General features: G+C 36.0%; 7 protein-coding genes across 7 annotated transcripts; 6 read left to right on the top strand and 1 right to left on the bottom strand.

Annotated features, from left to right (window-relative positions):
• Nucleotides 1-306: 306 nt before the first annotated feature.
• Nucleotides 307-550, top strand: GCK72_012781 (uncharacterized protein; the record flags this gene model as incomplete). Its single annotated transcript, XM_053729395.1, has 2 exons — nt 307-391; nt 435-550. The coding sequence occupies 2 exons, from the start codon at nt 307-309 to the stop codon at nt 548-550; spliced, it is 201 nt and encodes a 66-aa protein (XP_053584167.1).
• A 150-nt stretch (nt 551-700) lies between these two features.
• Nucleotides 701-1,685, bottom strand: GCK72_012780 (uncharacterized protein; the record flags this gene model as incomplete). Its single annotated transcript, XM_053729394.1, has 3 exons — nt 701-973; nt 1,071-1,286; nt 1,575-1,685. 3 exons carry the CDS (start codon nt 1,683-1,685, stop codon nt 701-703), a joined length of 600 nt encoding a protein of 199 aa, XP_053584166.1.
• Nucleotides 1,686-6,392: 4,707 nt separating this feature from the next.
• On the top strand, nt 6,393-7,034 carry GCK72_012779 (uncharacterized protein; the record flags this gene model as incomplete). The annotated part of the gene is made up of 1 exon (XM_053729393.1): nt 6,393-7,034. The coding sequence occupies one exon, from the start codon at nt 6,393-6,395 to the stop codon at nt 7,032-7,034; it is 642 nt and encodes a 213-aa protein (XP_053584165.1).
• Nucleotides 7,035-7,982: 948 nt separating this feature from the next.
• On the top strand, nt 7,983-11,823 carry GCK72_012778 (uncharacterized protein; the record flags this gene model as incomplete). The annotated part of the gene is made up of 7 exons (XM_053729392.1): nt 7,983-8,059; nt 8,110-8,958; nt 10,264-10,431; nt 10,495-10,647; nt 10,691-10,914; nt 10,960-11,090; nt 11,722-11,823. 7 exons carry the CDS (start codon nt 7,983-7,985, stop codon nt 11,821-11,823), a joined length of 1,704 nt encoding a protein of 567 aa, XP_053584164.1.
• Nucleotides 11,824-12,285: 462 nt separating this feature from the next.
• Nucleotides 12,286-16,234, top strand: GCK72_012777 (uncharacterized protein; the record flags this gene model as incomplete). The annotated part of the gene is made up of 5 exons (XM_053729391.1): nt 12,286-12,362; nt 12,414-13,265; nt 13,314-13,424; nt 15,170-16,009; nt 16,054-16,234. The coding sequence occupies 5 exons, from the start codon at nt 12,286-12,288 to the stop codon at nt 16,232-16,234; spliced, it is 2,061 nt and encodes a 686-aa protein (XP_053584163.1).
• A 1,277-nt stretch (nt 16,235-17,511) lies between these two features.
• Nucleotides 17,512-18,220, top strand: GCK72_012776 (uncharacterized protein; the record flags this gene model as incomplete). The annotated part of the gene is made up of 2 exons (XM_053729390.1): nt 17,512-17,588; nt 17,632-18,220. The coding sequence occupies 2 exons, from the start codon at nt 17,512-17,514 to the stop codon at nt 18,218-18,220; spliced, it is 666 nt and encodes a 221-aa protein (XP_053584162.1).
• A 155-nt stretch (nt 18,221-18,375) lies between these two features.
• GCK72_012775 (uncharacterized protein) lies at nt 18,376-18,855 on the top strand (the record flags this gene model as incomplete). The annotated part of the gene is made up of 1 exon (XM_053729389.1): nt 18,376-18,855. One exon carries the CDS (start codon nt 18,376-18,378, stop codon nt 18,853-18,855), a length of 480 nt encoding a protein of 159 aa, XP_053584161.1.
• Between the last annotated feature and the right edge of the window lie 1,201 nt (nt 18,856-20,056).

Genomic DNA, 20,056 nt, shown 5'->3' with positions numbered 1-20,056 from the left:
AACAACTCAGTTTCAATGTATTTGTCCTTCAAAAGTCGAAATCCAGAAATGCCCTGATTTTGGAATTCTAGGCTTCAGGGGAGATTATAAACTGTCTCCCTGTTTCAAAACATCCATATACACCAGAGTTGCATGGAATTCCGACTTCCGGGCATTTTTTCACTTCCGACTTCCGACTTTCGGATAAGGAATTTTACTTCCGACTTCCGTCATTCCATAAATGGAGTTTCCGAAAAGTATATTTCGCAGAAATACTTGAAAAAATGGTCTAAAAGGAGAGAAAATTGGCTTTTGGATACTGTCAATATGCCATCGATCATTCATCACCAATTCTCTCCGATTTCTTGTGAAAAACGACTGACGCCCAACTACAGTATCCAGTATGCAGAAGGTTTGTTCCAGAAGTTTCTGATTTTCTTATTTTATGATTTCAGCCATGTCCCTCTCATTCGTCCTCATTTCTCTCATCATCTCTGCTACAGTATTCCTCTATCCATTGAGTTTGGGCAGTGCAAACATCTATTTCGTTCCCGGATATCATAAATCTTGACAGCCTTTTCTGTGAAAATAATGAATGAATTTTAGATTTTTGAATTGTTTTATTTTGTGATTCGAAGGAATGCAGTCTCAACACTACAGTACCACCTCTTCCTTAATATTAATTTTCCGAAACAGAACAAAAAGTTCAATTCTTCTCCAACTACCCAAGTGTCTCGGGATTAAAAACCATCGGTCTCATTCTTCCCGTTTTGAAATATTTGAACTGTTGAGCCACCAGAATAATTGCATTCATTGATCTACCAATCGATTGGATCGTTTCTTTGTTTCTACACATTTGATCTACCTTCATCTCTTCAATTACACAATCCACGATAGTCTTGAAATCACTCGTTTTCTTCTTGTTTATTCTCACAACATTTTCGTAATAAATGTGCGTGTTCGCTTGGAAGCAATAATTGATTTTTGGGGACATCTGGAGAGATTGAAAGCATCGAAATGTGAATGTCAGATTTGTAGTTCAGATAAGTTTTATGTGAAACCGTTTGATTAGATATTTCCCCCTTACTCACATTGTGTAAACACCTGAAAACAGATGGGCGGTACAATGTCTCTCCGATAAATGCGAGAGCATCCAGGAAGAATCGATAGTGACGGGCAGTGTTGCCGACAACATTCGGACCAATACACGTCGAAACATTCTTTGTGAATTCCGAGAACTTTTTCATGAAAATTGGATCGAGAATCTCGTGACCAGACACGTTGAATAGGGTGGACGAGATGTAGATCTGAACGAGAAAGGTTTCTGAATAATTGGGAATAAGGTTGTGAATCTTTTACTGACGAGAGGAAACAGTAGATATTTAAAATTCTCATAACTGCAAGTGTGCTCTATTGAGAATTTCACAAATTTTGTGTTCTGTTTCTCAGTTCCCATAGAGGGAGTGCTCGATGAGCCAACTGTGTTGGAAAGACCGAATGTTCTTCCTTGATTTCTTGACACCGCGACACTTCCCTACTAGCCATTTCGCAACTAAGTGAACGTCTCAGTTGCGAAATGTCCGATACCCTCTCACCTGATACGGTTCAGTGCATTTCGCCAACATGAGATCCTCTTGTGCAAATATTCCGAGATTTGAATTCTTTTGAGATGTGACTGATATAATGATGACGAATAGGATTATCATTGAATTCAAACAATTGGACATCATTGCTTCTTTTTGAAGTTGAATAAATGGTTGAATAATGTTGAAAACCAGGGAAAAATGAAAAAACGATGAGAAGGATAACCGGAACAGATGGAAAAAAAATGGAATCAGGTAAATTTGGGAACGTGTGTTCAGATTGTTATCATAGAAAATGGAACTGTATCGTGAACAGTTATATGAATAAAAGTTCAATTTACAGTAATCCTGAAACAGCTAAATCCGAAAATATTTGTGTATGTTTCTGTACATTCTCAAATTTATTTTTCGAAACAGTATTACATGCGAATAAGAACTGTGAAAACATAGCTTGGTGTGTACGTGTCCACCTCTTCTCCGCATATTGAATATCTCAAATCTTCAACGTCATCAGAAACGCCGTGTATACCAAGTTTTGGAGAGAAACATCAGACTATTTCTATTCTACGACAGAGACCGAATGACTAATTCAAAAAATGATCAAAACAAGGAGAAAAGTGACAGGAATTGTGAGTTTCAGCAATCCTTGAATTCTAGAAAAGTCAGGAAATGTTTCAAAAGTTCTACATTGTTTTTGGGTTATTTGTCGCAATGGTAGATTTACATAATTTAGATCCAACTATCAAAATTTTCAGCGAACCGAAGTCCTCCTCAAAACGGGCGAATTCAAAAGAAGGTTGAAAAAGAGGAAATGACACTTGATGTGACTCAAGAAATGTCTGAAAAAAACAGTTTCTTATTTCTAGTCCCTCACAATTCGATGGTTTTGAACCTGAAAATATTCTTCAATTTCAGCATGAAGTCTCCAACTCGGCCGAACCAGGAGTTTAAAATAATTTTCATTAGTTAACCTTATACACAGTGTTGTTCCACTAACACATACTTATTTACAAACTCCTTGAATCAGATAAATTTGAAACACGTGAATGGAACTGCGCTCCTCCAATGGCCTGAATGGTGTGAAGTGTTTCATGGAGAGTTGAAATAAAGGAATATCGATTTCAGAAAATTGGTAAATTCTTATGTGTTAATTGCAATGAATATGTATAAGTATTGTGCTAATATGAAGACTATTAGAAACAGGAAAAACTGAAAGTGTAGTGATACTCTATCGAATCTGGAAACAGTTTTAAAACATTTATAATATCTTATCGATATGAAAACCGGTATTGAATAGAAAAACAATTGTACTAACGATTAGTATTAGAAACACACTTAAAAAGACAATTGTAAAGAAAGACAACAATTAGCTTAGAAAAAATTTGTACAGTTCTGCTAAAATAGAAACGGAAAAACTTTGATAATAATTTTGACTATTTACTGCATCTATTTGTTCAGATATGTTGATTGATATGTGTACAATAATAGAGTTAGATGATAGTTTTAGAATAAGAATTTTGATACCCGAATGTGAAACAAGTTGAAGCAAAAACAGTTTAGATCACTCTAGCGAGATGATAGAAGTTAATGATTATTCGGTGAACAATGTGTTTTTTCATGACTCACAGAAACAGTGGAAGATAAAACATTTTACTGTTTCTATCGATTGACATTGCTCAAAATTCAAACAGATAGTGTTCAGTTCAAGGAATTATGTGATTCTATTATATATGTTAGTCAATTGAGTACTACGCAGTGTGAATTTCTCGAACTTTTCGGTAAATTTTACCCAAAATTTACTGGTAAATTTACCGGAAAATTATCGATAAAATATTACCGGTGAATTACCGGAAAGTGATTATCGGTGAGCACACACTGGTACTACGCATCTTCGAATCTAAAGTAGCATGTTTTGAAATGTTTATTTTACTCTTTTTTCCTAATTTTCATATTTTTTCCGATTCTGTAAGAAGTTTTGACTAGTGAATAAGACGCACTCTCTGACTCGTTCGATCACCCATGTTCACCCGAAAAAAGTTGACCATCTCCGATTTGTCAATCCTTTTGATCAGAAATAGTATCAAGCGTTTTCAGCAGAACGGAGTACTTTTTGGCCAGGTCCGTCACCTGTGTACCTAGAAAAATAAAAAATCGATATTTTTCGAAAATTTTTCCTGAAATAGTTAGCTATGAAATCTCAACGGGAAATTAATGTAGACACTATTTCAAGCATTTTTTGTGTTCAGAACAAAATTCCAGCTCAACACCTTCATAGTGAAAATTTTGAAAATTCATGAAATTTTCGGGTTTTTTTCATGAAACTGTTTTTATCTCGGCAGTGACCCGAGAAGACAGCGTTTTTTATTTAATATTCGAAATCTACATAAAATTTGGTATCGGAAACATGTTGTCCCTACTCGTAACTCGGGGACCAAAGAACGGTTTTTGAGGGAAGAATGAGAAAAACTTGGATTTTAGTTTTCGAGGTCCTCCGGTAAATCATTTTTGATGTTCCAAAACAAAGGTTTTAAAAATTTTTTTATTCAGTCATGTCATTTTATTTTATTCCCAACACGATTTTCGATCACACCACAAAAATTTTTTCGAAAAAATGGAATTTTTTGAATTTTTGAAATTTTTTCCTGAAATGAAACATTCGAACTGAAATATGAAGGATAACAATATAAAATTAGGAGGATATGGTTGAAACCTAATTTAGGTTTATGAAAAAATTTATTTCCATCATCGGGTCATCTGCAACGTACGCTTTCAGGGTTGATGCAAAGGAACTTTGTACTTGCAACGTTGTTTGGCAAAGGACTGTGTTGAAAATGACAGAAAACATAAGAAAACCGCAAAAATTGAGTAATTTAGCGAGACTTTCGAAAAAAATTGACAAAAAAACCTTTTCTGACTTCCAAAAAAGGTCAGACCATTGAACATGTATGAGTCTCTTTTTTTTCAATTTTTTTTTCGAAATTCTCGCTATATTACTCAATATTTGCGGTTTTCTTATGGTTTCTGTCATTTTCAACACAGTCCTTTGCCAAACAACGTTGCAAGTACAAAGTTCCTTTGCATCAACTACCGTAGTTGAACATTTCGCCAAATTTCACCCTGAAAGCGTACGTTGCAGATGACCCGATGATGGAAATAAGTTTTTTCATAAACCTAAATTAGGTTTCAACCATATCCTCCTAATTTTATAATGTTATCCTTCATATTTCAGTTCGAATGTTTCATTTCAGGAAAAAATTTCAAAAATTCAAAAAATTCCATTTTTTCGAAAAAATTTTTGTGGTGTGATCGAAAATCGTGTTGGGAATAAAATAAAATGACATGACTGAATAAAAAAATTTTTAAAACCTTTGTTTTGGAACATCAAAAATGATTTACCGGAGGACCTCGAAAACTAAAATCCAAGTTTTTCTCATTCTTCCCTCAAAAACCGTTCTTTGGTCCCCGAGTTACGAGTAGGGACAACATGTTTCCGATACCAAATTTTATGTAGATTTCGAATATTAAATAAAAAACGCTGTCTTCTCGGGTCACTGCCGAGATAAAAACAGTTTCATGAAAAAAACCCGAAAATTTCATGAATTTTCAAAATTTTCACTATGAAGGTGTTGAGCTGGAATTTTGTTCTGAACACAAAAAATGCTTGAAATAGTGTCTACATTAATTTCCCGTTGAGATTTCATAGCTAACTATTTCAGGAAAAATTTTCGAAAAATATCGATTTTTTATTTTTCTAGGTACACAGGTGACGGACCTGGCCAAAAAGTACTCCGTTCTGCTGAAAACGCTTGATACTATTTCTGATCAAAAGGATTGACAAATCGGAGATGGTCAACTTTTTTCGGGTGAACATGGTCTGTTGATCGATGCTCGATCGACTCGGAGAGTGCGTCATAAAAAGTTTTCCAATTTCATGTAATTCTCGAATGTCTGAAACAGCATTTTGTGGTCAATTAGCTATTTTATAGTTTTTAAGCAAGTTCATATCGTTGAAGGAAGCGTTATTCATGAATTGATAGATGCTCTAACTATTCCCTGAAACTGTGAAACTTGAACAATTTTTCCTATTTCAGGTAGTCTAGAAAGATGCATTCCATTTCATTTTTTTTTCAATAAATTCGATAGTAAACAACAAAAATCGATTTGAACACTACAAACATGGTAGAAAAAACCTGAAAATCTCATCATCTTTGCTACAGCATTCCTCTATCCATGGATTTTGGGCAGTGCAAACATCTATTTCGTTCACGGATATAATAAATCTTGAAGACTAGAATTTTTGAGCAATCCTGATGCCTGAATAATAAATTAATTTTTCATGGGAAAATTCCTGGTGACAGACTGTTTGTTCTAATAAACAACCATTATCTCCTCATCCTATGTAGATTACTGTTCACTATTAGGCCAGTCTTCCCTTCTCTCTCTCTGTCCCCCTAGGAATTATTGATTCCGTTCAAAAAAAGAACCAAAAATGTCACGCTTCCCTCTTCTCCGTCTTCCTACTCTACCCCTTTTGAATTGTATTCAATATCTGAAAGTATTCGAAATGTAAGTTTGTATTCAAGGTAGTTATTCCCCAAACTATTTTCAGAATCGATTTCTCTCTTCTATCGAAACGAACAAGGGCCCTCATCTCACTCGTCAACTGGAATCAACTAGATATTCATGCGAATTTCTATGAAAATTCACAAATCTGTCTGAAATTTCCAAACGATCCAGATCTGGAATGGATTCTAGACTTCGAAAGCGAATTTGATGATGAATTGAATCACACCCCAAGAGCAATCGATGGAAATCAGTTTCCATCATACAATGATTCAGATATCCATGGTCCGAAAGTATTTCACCATCGGATTTTTCCAAACAAATGATGAGCACTTTGAAACAATGCGAAAAATGGCTGAACATATTTCAGTGATATTCAGAACACCGATTGCAAGTTTTGAAATAAATCAACAGAGCGATCAATTGACCATGTCAATTGTGAAATGGTTGAGTACATTGCAGCCATCAGTTGTGGATCTTGATATCGATACAACAGATGATATAACTGCTCCCACTTTATTATTTATTATGGATAATATCAAAGTGACTGACTACTTTAGTTGGGAATTGAAAATGAATACCCCTGATTTTGAATACACAAAAGCAATCGACATTCCCACGCTGATATTATCTCATTCTCAGGGGGTAACACTGAAATCTATACTGAATTCAAGCAGTCGAGTGATCGTTTTGGGTGAATCGAATTTGACTTTTTGCGACATTAATAGCTTCTTAAAACACTGGCTGAAAGGATTCAATCCACAACTTGAGTATATTTCTATTCGACGATTAATGGAAGGGAAGGCAATTGAAGATGATATTGAAGAAGCCTTCCAGATAATAACAAAGGATCTCAATGTTAAGGAGCATGAGGAGGATGGGAGGAGACCGATGCAAGTAAGAATGTAAGTAATGTAAGAAAATTACAGAATTTCTAATTCAAAAAAAGATTTCAGTTCGCTCCATCGAAAATCATCATACTCACTTCCAAACGACTTGTGTTATGATATAGTGAGAGATGATGGCACCATTGGAACATTTCATCAAACTTTCTATAATCGTTCGGATGTCCCAGACTTTAAGCTTCATTTTTTCTATTTTCATGTTTGGAATAAAAAGATTTAATAAAGATTTGACTGAAATACTAAACACTTCTAAGAACATTTCAGTTCCGAATTGGAGTAATGAGGAAAATATGAATATATCTTCCTAGTACTTCGGCTATCCTTGAATGCATCCATCCAGGTAAAACACTTTCCGCATCGCAATTAAGAACTGTTGGTTTCTAAACCGTTTGAGCATTATCACGACGACGACACTTTATTTGACTCTATTTGAAATACTTAACACTTCCGAAAACATTTCCGAATTTGAATAATGAGGAAAAGATATATCTCCCTAATTTTTCAAATTGGCGAGGGTGAGGTGGAAAAAGTGGGAGTGCGAGTGAGGATGGAGTAGGGCCATGGGTTGTTTCGAATCTCAGTTCGCGGTCAAACGGCAGAGTCTAACTATTATGTCAAACAGTTGCCTTGTTGGAATAGATGGAAGTGCGAAAATTAACAAAAAGAGTACGATACAGCGATGAAAGAGACACTTCCTGTGGCTACAGTTCCAGTTCAGACGGGAATCGGTTGACTCTCTTTCTCTAAGTTCAAGGGAGTAAATGACAATTGTGTTCCAACCTATTATATGTTTATAGCCAGGAGCAAGAATGCCTGGGGGCAGACTGTTTGTTCTAATACACAACCATTCTCTCCTCATCGTATGTAGATTACTGTTCACTATTAGATCAGTCTTCCCTTCTCTCTCTGTCCCCGTAGGAATTATTGATTCCGTTCAAAAAAAGAACCAAAAATGTCACGCTTCCCTCTTCTCCGTCTTCCTACTCTACCTCTTTTGGATTGTATTCAATATCTGAAAGTATTCGAAATGTAAGTTTGTATTCAAGATAGTTATTCCCGAAACTTTCTTTTTTTTCCAGAATCGATTTCTCTCTTCTCTCAAAACGAACAAAGGCCCTCGTCTCACTTGTCAACTGGAATCATCCAGATATTCATGCGAATTTCTATGAAAACTCGAAACTTTGTCTGAAATTTCCAAACGATCCAGGTCTGCAATGGATCTTAGACTTCCGTGTTGAATTGGATGATGAATTAGATCATACCTCTAGAGAAATCGATGGAAATCAGTTTCCATCATACATTGATTCAGCTCTTCACGGTCCGAAAGCATTTCATTATCTCACATTTCCAAATGATGAGCACTTTGAAACAATGCGAAAAATGGCGGAACATGTTTCAGTGATATTCAGAACACCGATCGCAAGTCTTTCAACTCACCGACTAAATGATCAGTTGACAATGTCAATTGTGAAATGGTTGAGTAAAATACAACCATCAGTTGTAGATCTTGATATTGATACAACAGATGATATAACTGCCCCCACCTTATTGTTTATTCTGGATAATATCAAAATGACAGATCACTTTGATTTAGATTTGAAAATGAATACCCCTGATTTCGAATATCACAAAGGAATCGACATTCCCTCAGTTATATTATCTCATTCTCATTGGATAACACTGGATTCTATACTGAATTCAAGCTATCGAGTGCTCGTTTTGGATGAATCCAATTTGACTCTTCACGATATCAATACTCTGTTGAAATGTTGGCTGAAAGGATCTAATCCACAACTTGAGTATTGTTCTGTTCGACGATCAATGAAAGGAAAGGCAATTGAAAATGATATTGATGAAGCCTTTCGGATAATAACAAAGGATCTCGAGATTAGGGAACATGTGGAAAATGAAAAGAGAACAATGCAAATGTAAGAAACTTCAAGATAAACTAGATTAAAAAAGAGATTTCAGAGTGGTCTATCGGAAGTTAACATACTCACTTCCAAACGACTTGTGTTATGATATAGTGAGAGATGATGGCACTATTGGAACATTTCATCAAACTTACTATTCTCGTTCAGATGAATCTGACTTTAAGTTTCACTATTTCTATTTGCATGTTTGGAATAAAAAGATTTAATAAAGATTCGACCATATTTGAAATACCATACATTTCCAAAAACATTTCAATTCCTAATTGGAATAATGAAGACACCGGGATACGGTTCAGACTATTCACAAGGGTTTGATAATTGGAGGACTCCAAACTATGAAATAGTTACATACTTGTCTTTCACCCATTTATAAGTTGTTTGGCAAATTTCGATACGGTTTTCTATAAGAATACAAGTTTTACAGATGCTTGAAGTTCAAGACTCCAAATATCAGTATCACCGAATTGTTTTCATCAAATATTTTTTGATGCACCCGTCATGGAAATAAAATTATTTCTCGAGTTCCCGCAATCATCGGACGCATAAATACTGTTTTCTTTACAATGAATCTTTGAACGGGAGATACCCATTAAACCTCTTTTCTGCTGCTCATACCACCAAGATGAGCAAGAAAGGAGCGATATTGAGCCCCGACGGAAGCATGACCACGTGAGAAATTTCTAAAAAAAAGTTCGGCTCTACCGTCCGATCGAGGTTCTTTGAAATTATCGAGGTCCTTTGAAATTATCGAGGTCCTTTGAAAATAACGAGGTCCTTTGAAATTATCGAGGTCCTTTGAAAATATCAAGGGCCTTTGAAAATATCGAGGTCCTTTGAAAATATCGAGGTCCCTTCAAAGTACAGGGGTCCTTTGAAAATATCGAGGTCCTTTGAATGTTATTTGCAAAATTTTTTTCTGTACACAGTTTTTTTTTTTGAGTTGAATTTCGTTATTACATCTTCTGTACTGAAATCATTAATTTCAAACATTCAATCATCAATTTGAATGAAACGGGCCAGATGGTCGCTGGGAGTGGCAGATGGTCAAACGGCAAAATGCAACAGCGAAAGAATGAAGCAGATGTTAAATTTTCGATTCATAGCAGATGGTGATCAAGTATAAAAGCGCTGGCACAGCGGGTGAAAAATCATTGTGAAGGCAAAATGATTTTCTGTTTCATTCTGATTTTTCTTCTTCCGCATCAATTGCTTACTGTAGAGTGGAGCAATGGAACTCTTTCCAGGTAATTTTATCTGCTTTGTAAACCGTTTTGTAGAAAGTCTTTGCTTTTATTACAGATGGAAAAGAGTTCAGAAGTCGAGAGTTACAATTGTAGACCCAAGTTTGGTCACAGGACCAAACAGTCTTCTCAATCTAGCGGAGTTGACTACTAGAAACTTAGAAGAGTACATCGGAGAAATGGATCATCCAACAACTACAGAGAAAGCCCTTGAGTTTGTGGCGACGTGAGTTTAATTATCACACTATTCATTATGTCTCGCAAAATATTTTTCAATTTTTTATTCCAGGTATGGATTGCTCGCAAACGAACGCGAGTGTGAACAGGACTGGTGTAGCCAGTACATGTCTCTGGTCAAGGATTCCAGTAAAAAAAATGATATGCTAGTCTGGCGCTGCTCAACATGCAAAAGCGACGGGATGTCCAGTAAAGTATCGATCAGGTGATACTTTTGTTGTTTTATTAACATTATTACTTCCTTTCAGAGAAAACTCATTTTTCGAAGGTCTCCGTATTCCGCTCCAAAAAGTATTGTACATCGCAGCTGATTGGATCGAAAATCCGACAAAAACAGCGAAGGACTCCGCTGCGTACTTCGAAACATCTGAAAACACCATTTCTGATTACCACGAATGGTTTCGGGACATGACACAGCAGTGGTGGGAAAGAGAAGCAGGAATGAACAAAAACATTATGCTCGGAGGACCAGGTTTGTGTTTACGAAAAGCAATGAACAACTTAATTTTGTGTTAAGGAACTATTGTTGAAATAGACGAAAGTGCTATGTATAAGGCTAAATACCATCGGGGCCATATGCTGCGCCGGCCTACAATATGGATATTTGGAATGCTCGAAAGAGGAACTGGAAAAGCCGCCATGTTCGTGGTACCAAATTTAACATCTGCTTCATTCTTTCGCTGTTGCATTTTGCCGTTTGACCATCTGCCACTCCCAGCGACCATCTGGCCCGTTTCATTCAAATTGATGATTGAATGTTTGAAATTAATGATTTCAGTACAGAAGATGTAATAACGAAATTCAACTCAAAAAAAAAAACTGTGTACAGAAAAAAATTTTGCAAATAACATTCAAAGGACCTCGATATTTTCAAAGGACCCCTGTACTTTGAAGGGACCTCGATATTTTCAAAGGACCTCGATATTTTCAAAGGCCCTTGATATTTTCAAAGGACCTCGATAATTTCAAAGGACCTCGTTATTTTCAAAGGACCTCGATAATTTCAAAGGACCTCGATAATTTCAAAGAACCTCGATCGGACGGTAGAGCCAAAAGTTCATATGATGAACAATAGTTTCAGTGTGAAGTAGGAGAGAGCAGAAATAAAAGAAAAAGGGCGGAGAGACCAGAGCCGAAATAGAACGGTCAAGAAGAAGAAGTCCCTTGCAACGGGAGTTGTCGCAGTTGACATGGGATTGTCCGTCGCAATGGGTCTGACCCGAGTGAGAACGGTAATTGTCAAATATTTCCCATCCTATCTAAATTCATTTGTATCCAGACGTGGCCAGCGCCTCAAACATACGAAATGAAACAACCTGTCGAAGAGTTGGCGCAAGAGGGGAAGATCACTGTCGAACAGTTCAGCCTATCTCAAAGATAAAGTTATGATGTTTTTCAGTTTTTGTCATAGATAATTTAAATGATAAGGAAAAAAGGCACGTGCAAACCTTTGGAACAGCTATGAGTGATAACAATCATCGGCTCCACATCGCCAAATCAAAAAAAGAAAACCCTTGTTGAAACAGATGGAAGTGCGAAAATTAACAAAAGGAGTATGATACAGCGATGAAAGAGACACTTCCTGTGGCTACAGTTCCAGTTCAGACAGGAATCGGTTGACTCTCTTTCTCTGAGTTCAAGGGAGTAAATGACAATTGTGTTCCAACCTATCATATGTTTATAGCCAGGAGCAAGAATTCCTGATGACAGACTGTTTGTTCTAATACACAACCATTCTCTCCTCATCGTATGTAGACTACTGTTCACTATTAGGCCAGTCTTCCCTTCTCTCTTCCTCTGACCCCTTAGGAATTATTGATTCCGTTCAAAAAAAGAACCAAAAATGTCACGTTTCCCTCTTCTCCGTCTTCCTACCTTACCTCTTTTGAATTGTATTCAATATCTGAAAGTATTCGAAATGTAAGTTTGTATTCAAGGTAGTTATTACCCAAACTATTTCTATTTCTCCAGAATCGATTTCTCTCTTCTCTCGAAACGAACAAAGACCCTTGTCTCACTCGTCAACTGGAATCAACCTGATATTCATTTAAATTTCAACGAAGATTCACAAATCTGTCTGAAATTTCCAAACGATCCAGGTCTGGAATGGATTCTGGACTTCGAAAACGAGTTTAATGATGAATTGAATCATACAACTAGAGCAATCGATGGAAATCAGTTTCCATCATACATTGCTTCAGCTCTCCACGGTCCGAAAGCATTTCATTATCTGACATTTCCAAATGATGACAACTTCGAAACAATGCGGAAAATGGCGGAACATGTTTCAGCGATATTCCGAACACCGATCGCAAGTTTCGAAATACATCAACAGAGCGATCCATCGACAATGTCAATTGTAAAATGGTTCTGTACGTTGCAACCATCAGTTGTGGATTTTCATATTAAAATAGATGATATAACTGCCCCCACCTTATTGTTTATTCTAGATAATATCAAAATGACTGATAACTTTAGTTGGGAATTGAAAATGAATACCCCAGATTTCGAATACACCAAAGCAATCGACATTCCCTCAGTTATATTATCTCATTCTCAGTGGATAACACTGAAATCTATACTGAATTCAAGCAGTCGAGTGCTCGTTCTGGAAGAATCCAATTTGACTTTTTGGGATATCAATAGCTTCTTAATGCACTGGCTGAACGGATCCAATCCACAACTTGAGTATATTGCTATTCGACGATCAATGAAAGGGAAGGCAATCGAAGAAGATATTGAAGAAGCCTTCCAGATAATAACAAAGGATCTCGAGGTCAGGGAGCATGAGGAAAACGAAAAGAGACCGATGCGAATATCAATGTAAGAAAAATCTAGAAAATATATTTCAAAAAGGATGAAACTTTTCAGATCGCTCCATCGACCATCATCATACTCACCTCCAAACGACTGGTGTTATGATATAGTGAGAGATGATGGAACCATTGGAACATTTCATCAAACTTACAGTAGCGAGCATAGGTGAGGGCAGATTCATACTTTCATGTGTAACTCAGCTGAATCATGTCCGTTTTGAATAAACTTTTTTTTGAAAGATTGCTGAAATATCCAGTAACAAGAAAATAAGTTTTTTGTAAAAGTTTCAGTTCTGATTTTTTTCAATAATTGATTTTTCCTGATCGTGATTTGAAAATTCGAAAAAAAACTTTTTATTTTTCTCTTGGAGTTATTTAGTTTTTAATGTCAAAATGATGGAAAATGCTCAGATAAACAAAAAATTATGTTTAAATAACTTCTGAAACCCTGAGCATCGTGCCAGAGCTCCAGAAGTCAAAAGTAACGTCCTCAGGAAAACTATCATAACTCATCAAAAAATGCTCCAAATTAGCCAAAACATGTACCAAAAGACGTGTTTTGAGTTCTTCTACAGACCAACATCAAAAAATCAAGATTTTAGAAAAAATAATTTTTCAAATTTTTTTCAGCCAAAATTTTTTCATTCCAATTTTTTCCTGGATTTCCGATATTTTCTGGCTATAAAACGGACATACGTTTCAAATACTGCATGCAAAGTGCTTTATCACAAATATTAAAACACATGTTTGTGTTTTTTGTTTGTTTTATTGCCAGAAAATATCGGAAATCCAGGAAAAAATTGGAATGAAAAAATTTTGAGTGAAAAAAATTTGAAAAATTATTTTTTCTAAAATCTTGATTTTTTGATGTTGGTCTGTAGAAGAACTCAAAACACGTCTTTTGGTACATGTTTTGGCTAATTTGGAGCATTTTTTGATGAGTTATGATGGTTTTCCTGAGGACGCCACTTTTGACTTCTGGAGCTCTGGCACGATGCTCAGGGTTTCAGAAGTTATTTCAACATAATTTTTTGTTTATCTGAGCATTTTCCATTATTTTGACATTAAAAACTAAATAACTCCAAGAGAAAAATAAAAAGTTTTTTTTTCGAATTTTCAAATCACGATCAGGAAAAATCAATTATTGAAAAAAATCAGAACTGAAACTTTTACAAAAAACTTATTTTCTTGTTACTGGATATTTCAGCAATCTTTCAAAAAAGTTTATTCAAAACGGACACGATTCAGCTGAGTTACACATGAAAGTATGAATCTGCCCTCACCTATGCTCGCTACTGTACTTTCACCGTTCGGATGTCCCTGACTTTAAGTTTCACTATTTCTATTTCCATGTTTGGAATAAAAATATTTAATAAAATTGTTTGAGTTTTACTACCTATCTTTTTTCTGACAAATTCTTTTTGGTCAGCTCTTCAAGTACTTGAGGTCAAAATTTGGAGACTGATTGATTCGTAAATTGTGATTTTCCGGTGTCGGAAGACAACAGGCTCAAAATGAAAAATGGTTTTTCCGACAGTTCAGGTTGATGCAGGTCGAACACGCATGGTTTCTTGTCGGAATCAGAATCTACACAAAATTTCGATATAATAGCCAGGAGCAAGAATTCCTACTGACAGACTGTTTGTTCTAATACAAAACTATTCTCTTCTCATCCTATGTAGATTACTGTTCATTATTAGGTCAGTCTCCCTGTTCCTCTCTGTCCCTCTGTCCCTCTGTCCCCCGTAGGAATTATTGATTCCGTTCAAAAAAAGAACCAAAAATGTCACGTTTCCCTCTTCTCCGTCTTCCTACCTTACCTCTTTTGAATTGTATTCAATATCTGAAAGTATTCGAAATGTAAGTTTGTATTCAAGGTAGTTATTACCCAAACTATTTCTATTTCTCCAGAATCGATTTCTCTCTTCTCTCGAAACGAACAAAGACCCTTGTCTCACTCGTCAACTGGAATCAACCTGATATTCATTTATATTTCATCGAAGATTCACAAATCTGTCTGAAATTTCCAAACGATCCAGGTCTGGAATGGATTCTGGACTTCGAAAACGAGTTTAATGATGAATTGAATCATACAACTAGAGCAATCGATGGAAATCAGTTTCCATCATACATTGCTTCAGCTCTCCACGGTCCGAAAGCATTTCATTATCTCACATTTCCAAATGATGACAACTTCGAAACAATGCGGAAAATGGCGGAACATATCTCAAAAATATTCAGAACACCGATAGCAAGTTTCGAAATACATCAACAGAGCGATCCATCGACAATGTCAATTGTAAAATGGTTCTGTACGTTGCAACCATCAGTTGTGGATTTTCATATTAAAATAGATGATATAACTGCCCCCACCTTATTGTTTATTCTAGATAATATCAAAATGACTGATAACTTTAGTTTGAACTTGGAAGTGAACACCCCAGATTTTGAATATAACCAAGCAATCGACATTCCCACGTTGATATTATCTCATTCCCATTGGATAACACTGAAATTTATACTGAATTCATGCAATCGAGTGCTCGTTCTGGAAGAATCCTATTTGACTCTTCACGATATCAATACTCTGCTGAAATGTTGGTTGAAAGGATCCAATCCACAACTTGAGTATATTTCTATTCGACGATCAATAAAGATAATGGAAGAGAATGTTGAAGAAGTCTTCCAGATAATAACAAAGGATCTTGATGTTAGGGAGAATGTGGTGGATGAGAGGAGACCAATGCAAATGTAAGAAAATTCCAAAAAAAACTAGATTAAAAAAGAGATTTCAGAGTGCTCCATAAAAAGGCAACATACCAACTATCCAATTCGCTATGTTATGATATAGTAAGAGATGATGGAACCATTGGAACATTTCATCAAACTTACTATGATCGTTCGGATGACTCCAATTCCGATGGCTATATTAAGCTTCACTATTTCTATTTGCATGTCTGGAATAATAAGATTTAATAAAGATTTGACTGAAATACTAAACATTTCTAAGAATATTTCAGTTCCGAATTGGAGTAATGAGGAAATATGAATATATCTTCCTAGTATTTCGGCTATCCTTGAATGCATCCACCCAGGTAAAACACTTTCCGCATCGCAGTTAAGAACTGTTGGTTTCTAAACCGTTTGAGCATTATCACGACGACGACACTTTATTTGACTCTATTTGAAATACTTAACACTTCCGAAAACATTTCCGAATTTGAATAATGAGGAAAAGATATATCTCCCTAATTTTTCAAATTGGCGAGGGTGAGGTGGAAAAAGTGGGAGTGCGAGTGAGGATGGAGAGTAGGGCCATGGGTTGTTTCGAATCTCAGTTCGCGGTCAAACGACAGAGTCTTACTATTATGTCAAACAGTTGCCTTGTTGGAATAGATGGAAGTGCGAAAATCAACAAAACGGAGTACGATACAGCGATGAAAAAGAAGCTTCCTGTGGCTACAGTTCCAGTTCAGACGGGAATCAGTTGACTCTCTTTCTCTGAGTTCAAGGGAGTGAATGACAATTGTGTTCCAACCTATTATATGTTTATAGCCAGGAGCAAGAATTCCTGGTGACAGACTGTTTGTTCTAATACACAAGTCTCCTCTCCTCATTCTGTAGATTACCATAAACTATTAGGCCAGTCTGCCCTTGTCTCTCTCTCTCTCTGACCCCTTAGGAATTATTGATTCCGTTCAAAAAAAGAACCAAAATGTCACGCTTCCCTCTTCTCCGTCTTCCTACTCTTCCTCTTTTGAACCATTGGAACATTTCATCAAACTTACTTTCACCGTTCGGATGTCCCTGACTTTAAGTTTCACTATTTCTATTTCCATGTTTGGAATAAAAATATTTAATAAAATTGTTTGAGTTTTACTACCTATCTTTTTTCTGACAAATTCTTTTTGGTCAGCTCTTCAAGTACTTGAGGTCAAAATTTGGAGACTGATTGATTCGTAAATTGTGATTTTCCGGTGTCGGAAGACAACAGGCTCAAAATGAAAAATGGTTTTTCCGACAGTTCAGGTTGATGCAGGTCGAACACGCATGGTTTCTTGTCGGAATCAGAATCTACACAAAATTTCGATATAATAGCCAGGAGCAAGAATTCCTGTTGACAGACTGTTTGTTCTAATGCACAAGTCTCCTCTCCTCATTGTGGATTACTGTTCTTCACTATACGGTCAGCCTTACCTTCTCTCTCTCTGCGCCCTCAGGAATTATTGATTGCGTTCAAAAAAAGAATAAAAATGTCACGCTTCCCTCTTCTCCGTCTTCCTAATCTACCTCTTTTGAATTGTATTCAATATCTGAAAGTATTCGAGATGTAAGTTTGTATTCAAGATAGTTATTCCCCAAACTATTTCCAGAATCGATTTCTCTCTTCTCTCAAAACGAACAAAGGCCCTCGTCTCACTTGTCAACTGGAATCATCCAGATATTCATGCGAATTTCTATGAAAACTCGAAACTTTGTCTGAAATTTCCAAACGATCCAGGTCTGCAATGGATCTTAGACTTCCGTGTTGAATTGGATGATGAATTGGATCATAACACTAGAGTGATCGATGGAAATCAGTTTCCATCATACATTGATTCAGCTCTCCACGGTCCGAAAGCATTTCATTATCTCACATTTCCAAATGATGACAATTTTGAAACAATGCAAAAAATGGCGGAACATGTTTCAGTGATATTCAGAACACCGATCACGAGTCTTTCAACTAACCGACTAAATGATCAGTTGACAATGTCAATTGTGAAATGGTTGAGTACATTACAACCATCAGTTGTAGATCTTGATATTGATACAACAGATGATATAACTGCTCCCACTTTGTTGTGTATTCTAGATAATATCAAAGTGACTGATCACTTTAGTTTGGATTCGAAAACGAATTGGATGATGAATTGTATACAACTAGAGCAATCGATGGAAACCAGTTTCCATCATACATAGATTCAGTTCTCCACGGTCCGAAAGCATTTCACCATCTGATTTTTCCAAATGATGAACATTTTGAAACAATGCGAAAAATGGTGGAGCATGTTTCAATGATATTCAGAACACCGATCACAAGTTTCGGTATACATCAACAGAACGATTCATCAACAATGTCAATTGTAAAATGGTTCTGTACATTACAATCATCAGTTGTAGATTTTAATATTGATACAACAGATGATATAACTGCTCCCACTTTGTTGTGTATTCTAGATAATATCAAAGTGACTGATCACTTTGATTTGGATTTGAAAATGAGTACCCCTGGTTTCGAATATAACAAAGCAATCGACATTCCCTCAGTAATATTTTGTCATTCTCAGTGGATAACACTGCAATCTATATTGAATTCAAGCAGTCGAGTGCTCGTTTTAAATGAATCCAATTTGACTCTTCATGATATCAATAGCTTCTTAAAACACTGGCTGAACGGATCCAATCCAAAACTTGAGTATATTTCTATTCGACGATCAATGAAAGGTAATGCAATCGAAGAAGATATTAAAGAAGCCTTCCAGATAATAACAAAGGATCTCGAGGTCAGGGAGCATGAGGAAAACGAAAAGAGACCGATGCGAATATCAATGTAAGAAAAATCTAGAAAATATATTTCAAAAAGGATGAAACTTTTCAGATCGCTCCATCGACCATCATCATACTCACCTCCAAACGACTGGTGTTATGATATTATGAATTCAATTTTTTCTGTGCATGGGAAGACCGCGCCGCACTCGCGCAGCGGCCACGCCCATTTCTTGCGGCAGTGTTCAAAAATGGAACGCAGCGTTAAAATGGGAGTGGGCGTGGCCGCCGCGCGAGTGCGGCGCGGTCTTCCCATGCACAGATAAAATTGAATTCATAATATAGTGAGAGATGATGTCACCATTGGAACATTTCATCAAACTTACTATAATCGTTCGGATGTCCCTGACTTTAAGTTTCACTATTTCTATTTGCATGTTTGGAATAAAAAGATTTAATAAAGATTCGACCATATTTGAAATACTATACATTTCCAAAAAATTTCAATTCCTAATTGGAATAATGAAGACACCGGGATACGGTTCAGACTATTCACAAGGGTTTGAAAATCGGAGGACTCCAAACAATGAAATAGTTACATAGTTGTCTTTCACCCGTTTATGAGTTGTTTGGCGAACATCGATACTATTTTCTACAAAAAATACAAGTTTTACAGATGCTTGAAGTTCAAGACTCCAAATATTTATACCAGCAATATGTTTTCATCAAATATTTTTGAAGCACCCGTCATGGAAATAAAATTAATTCTCAAATTTTCGCAGTCTTCGGAAACATAAATACTGTTTTCTTTACAATGAATCTTTCCCCAAACAATTTCAGGTTAATGAGACTAATTTGAAACAAGAAAAAATCCAAAAGATCAAATATTCATAACTTTTTCAGCGGTACTGTACGTCAAACAGTTCGATCTACATCGAAGATGATTTTCGTCATTGATTTTTGTTTTGGTTTTTGTCTACATATATAATTCAGAAAATGTTGAGCATTAATACTTTCGGCTCTGACAAGATATTAATATAAATGAAATTTTAGAAACACCAAACTAGAGGAAAAATGAGCAAACAGTACCCAAAACACCTTTATGACATTGCCCGTCACAAAAACACAAAAACACAAATGAAACATTGAGAATCGTGATTACTGAATGATAAATTAAATTTTTGAGTTATTTCCTTGCCATTTTTCAACAAAACTCTCTCAATGAACCATGCAGTGACAGTATCACGAAAGAAAAAGATACTTTCTGTA

The sequence above is a fragment of the Caenorhabditis remanei genome, chromosome IV (genome assembly GCF_010183535.1).
Source record: "Caenorhabditis remanei strain PX506 chromosome IV, whole genome shotgun sequence".
Lineage (NCBI taxonomy): Eukaryota > Metazoa > Nematoda > Chromadorea > Rhabditida > Rhabditidae > Caenorhabditis > Caenorhabditis remanei.
Note: the sequence above shows the minus strand (reverse complement) of the source record. Positions and strands in the feature narration are given on the sequence as shown.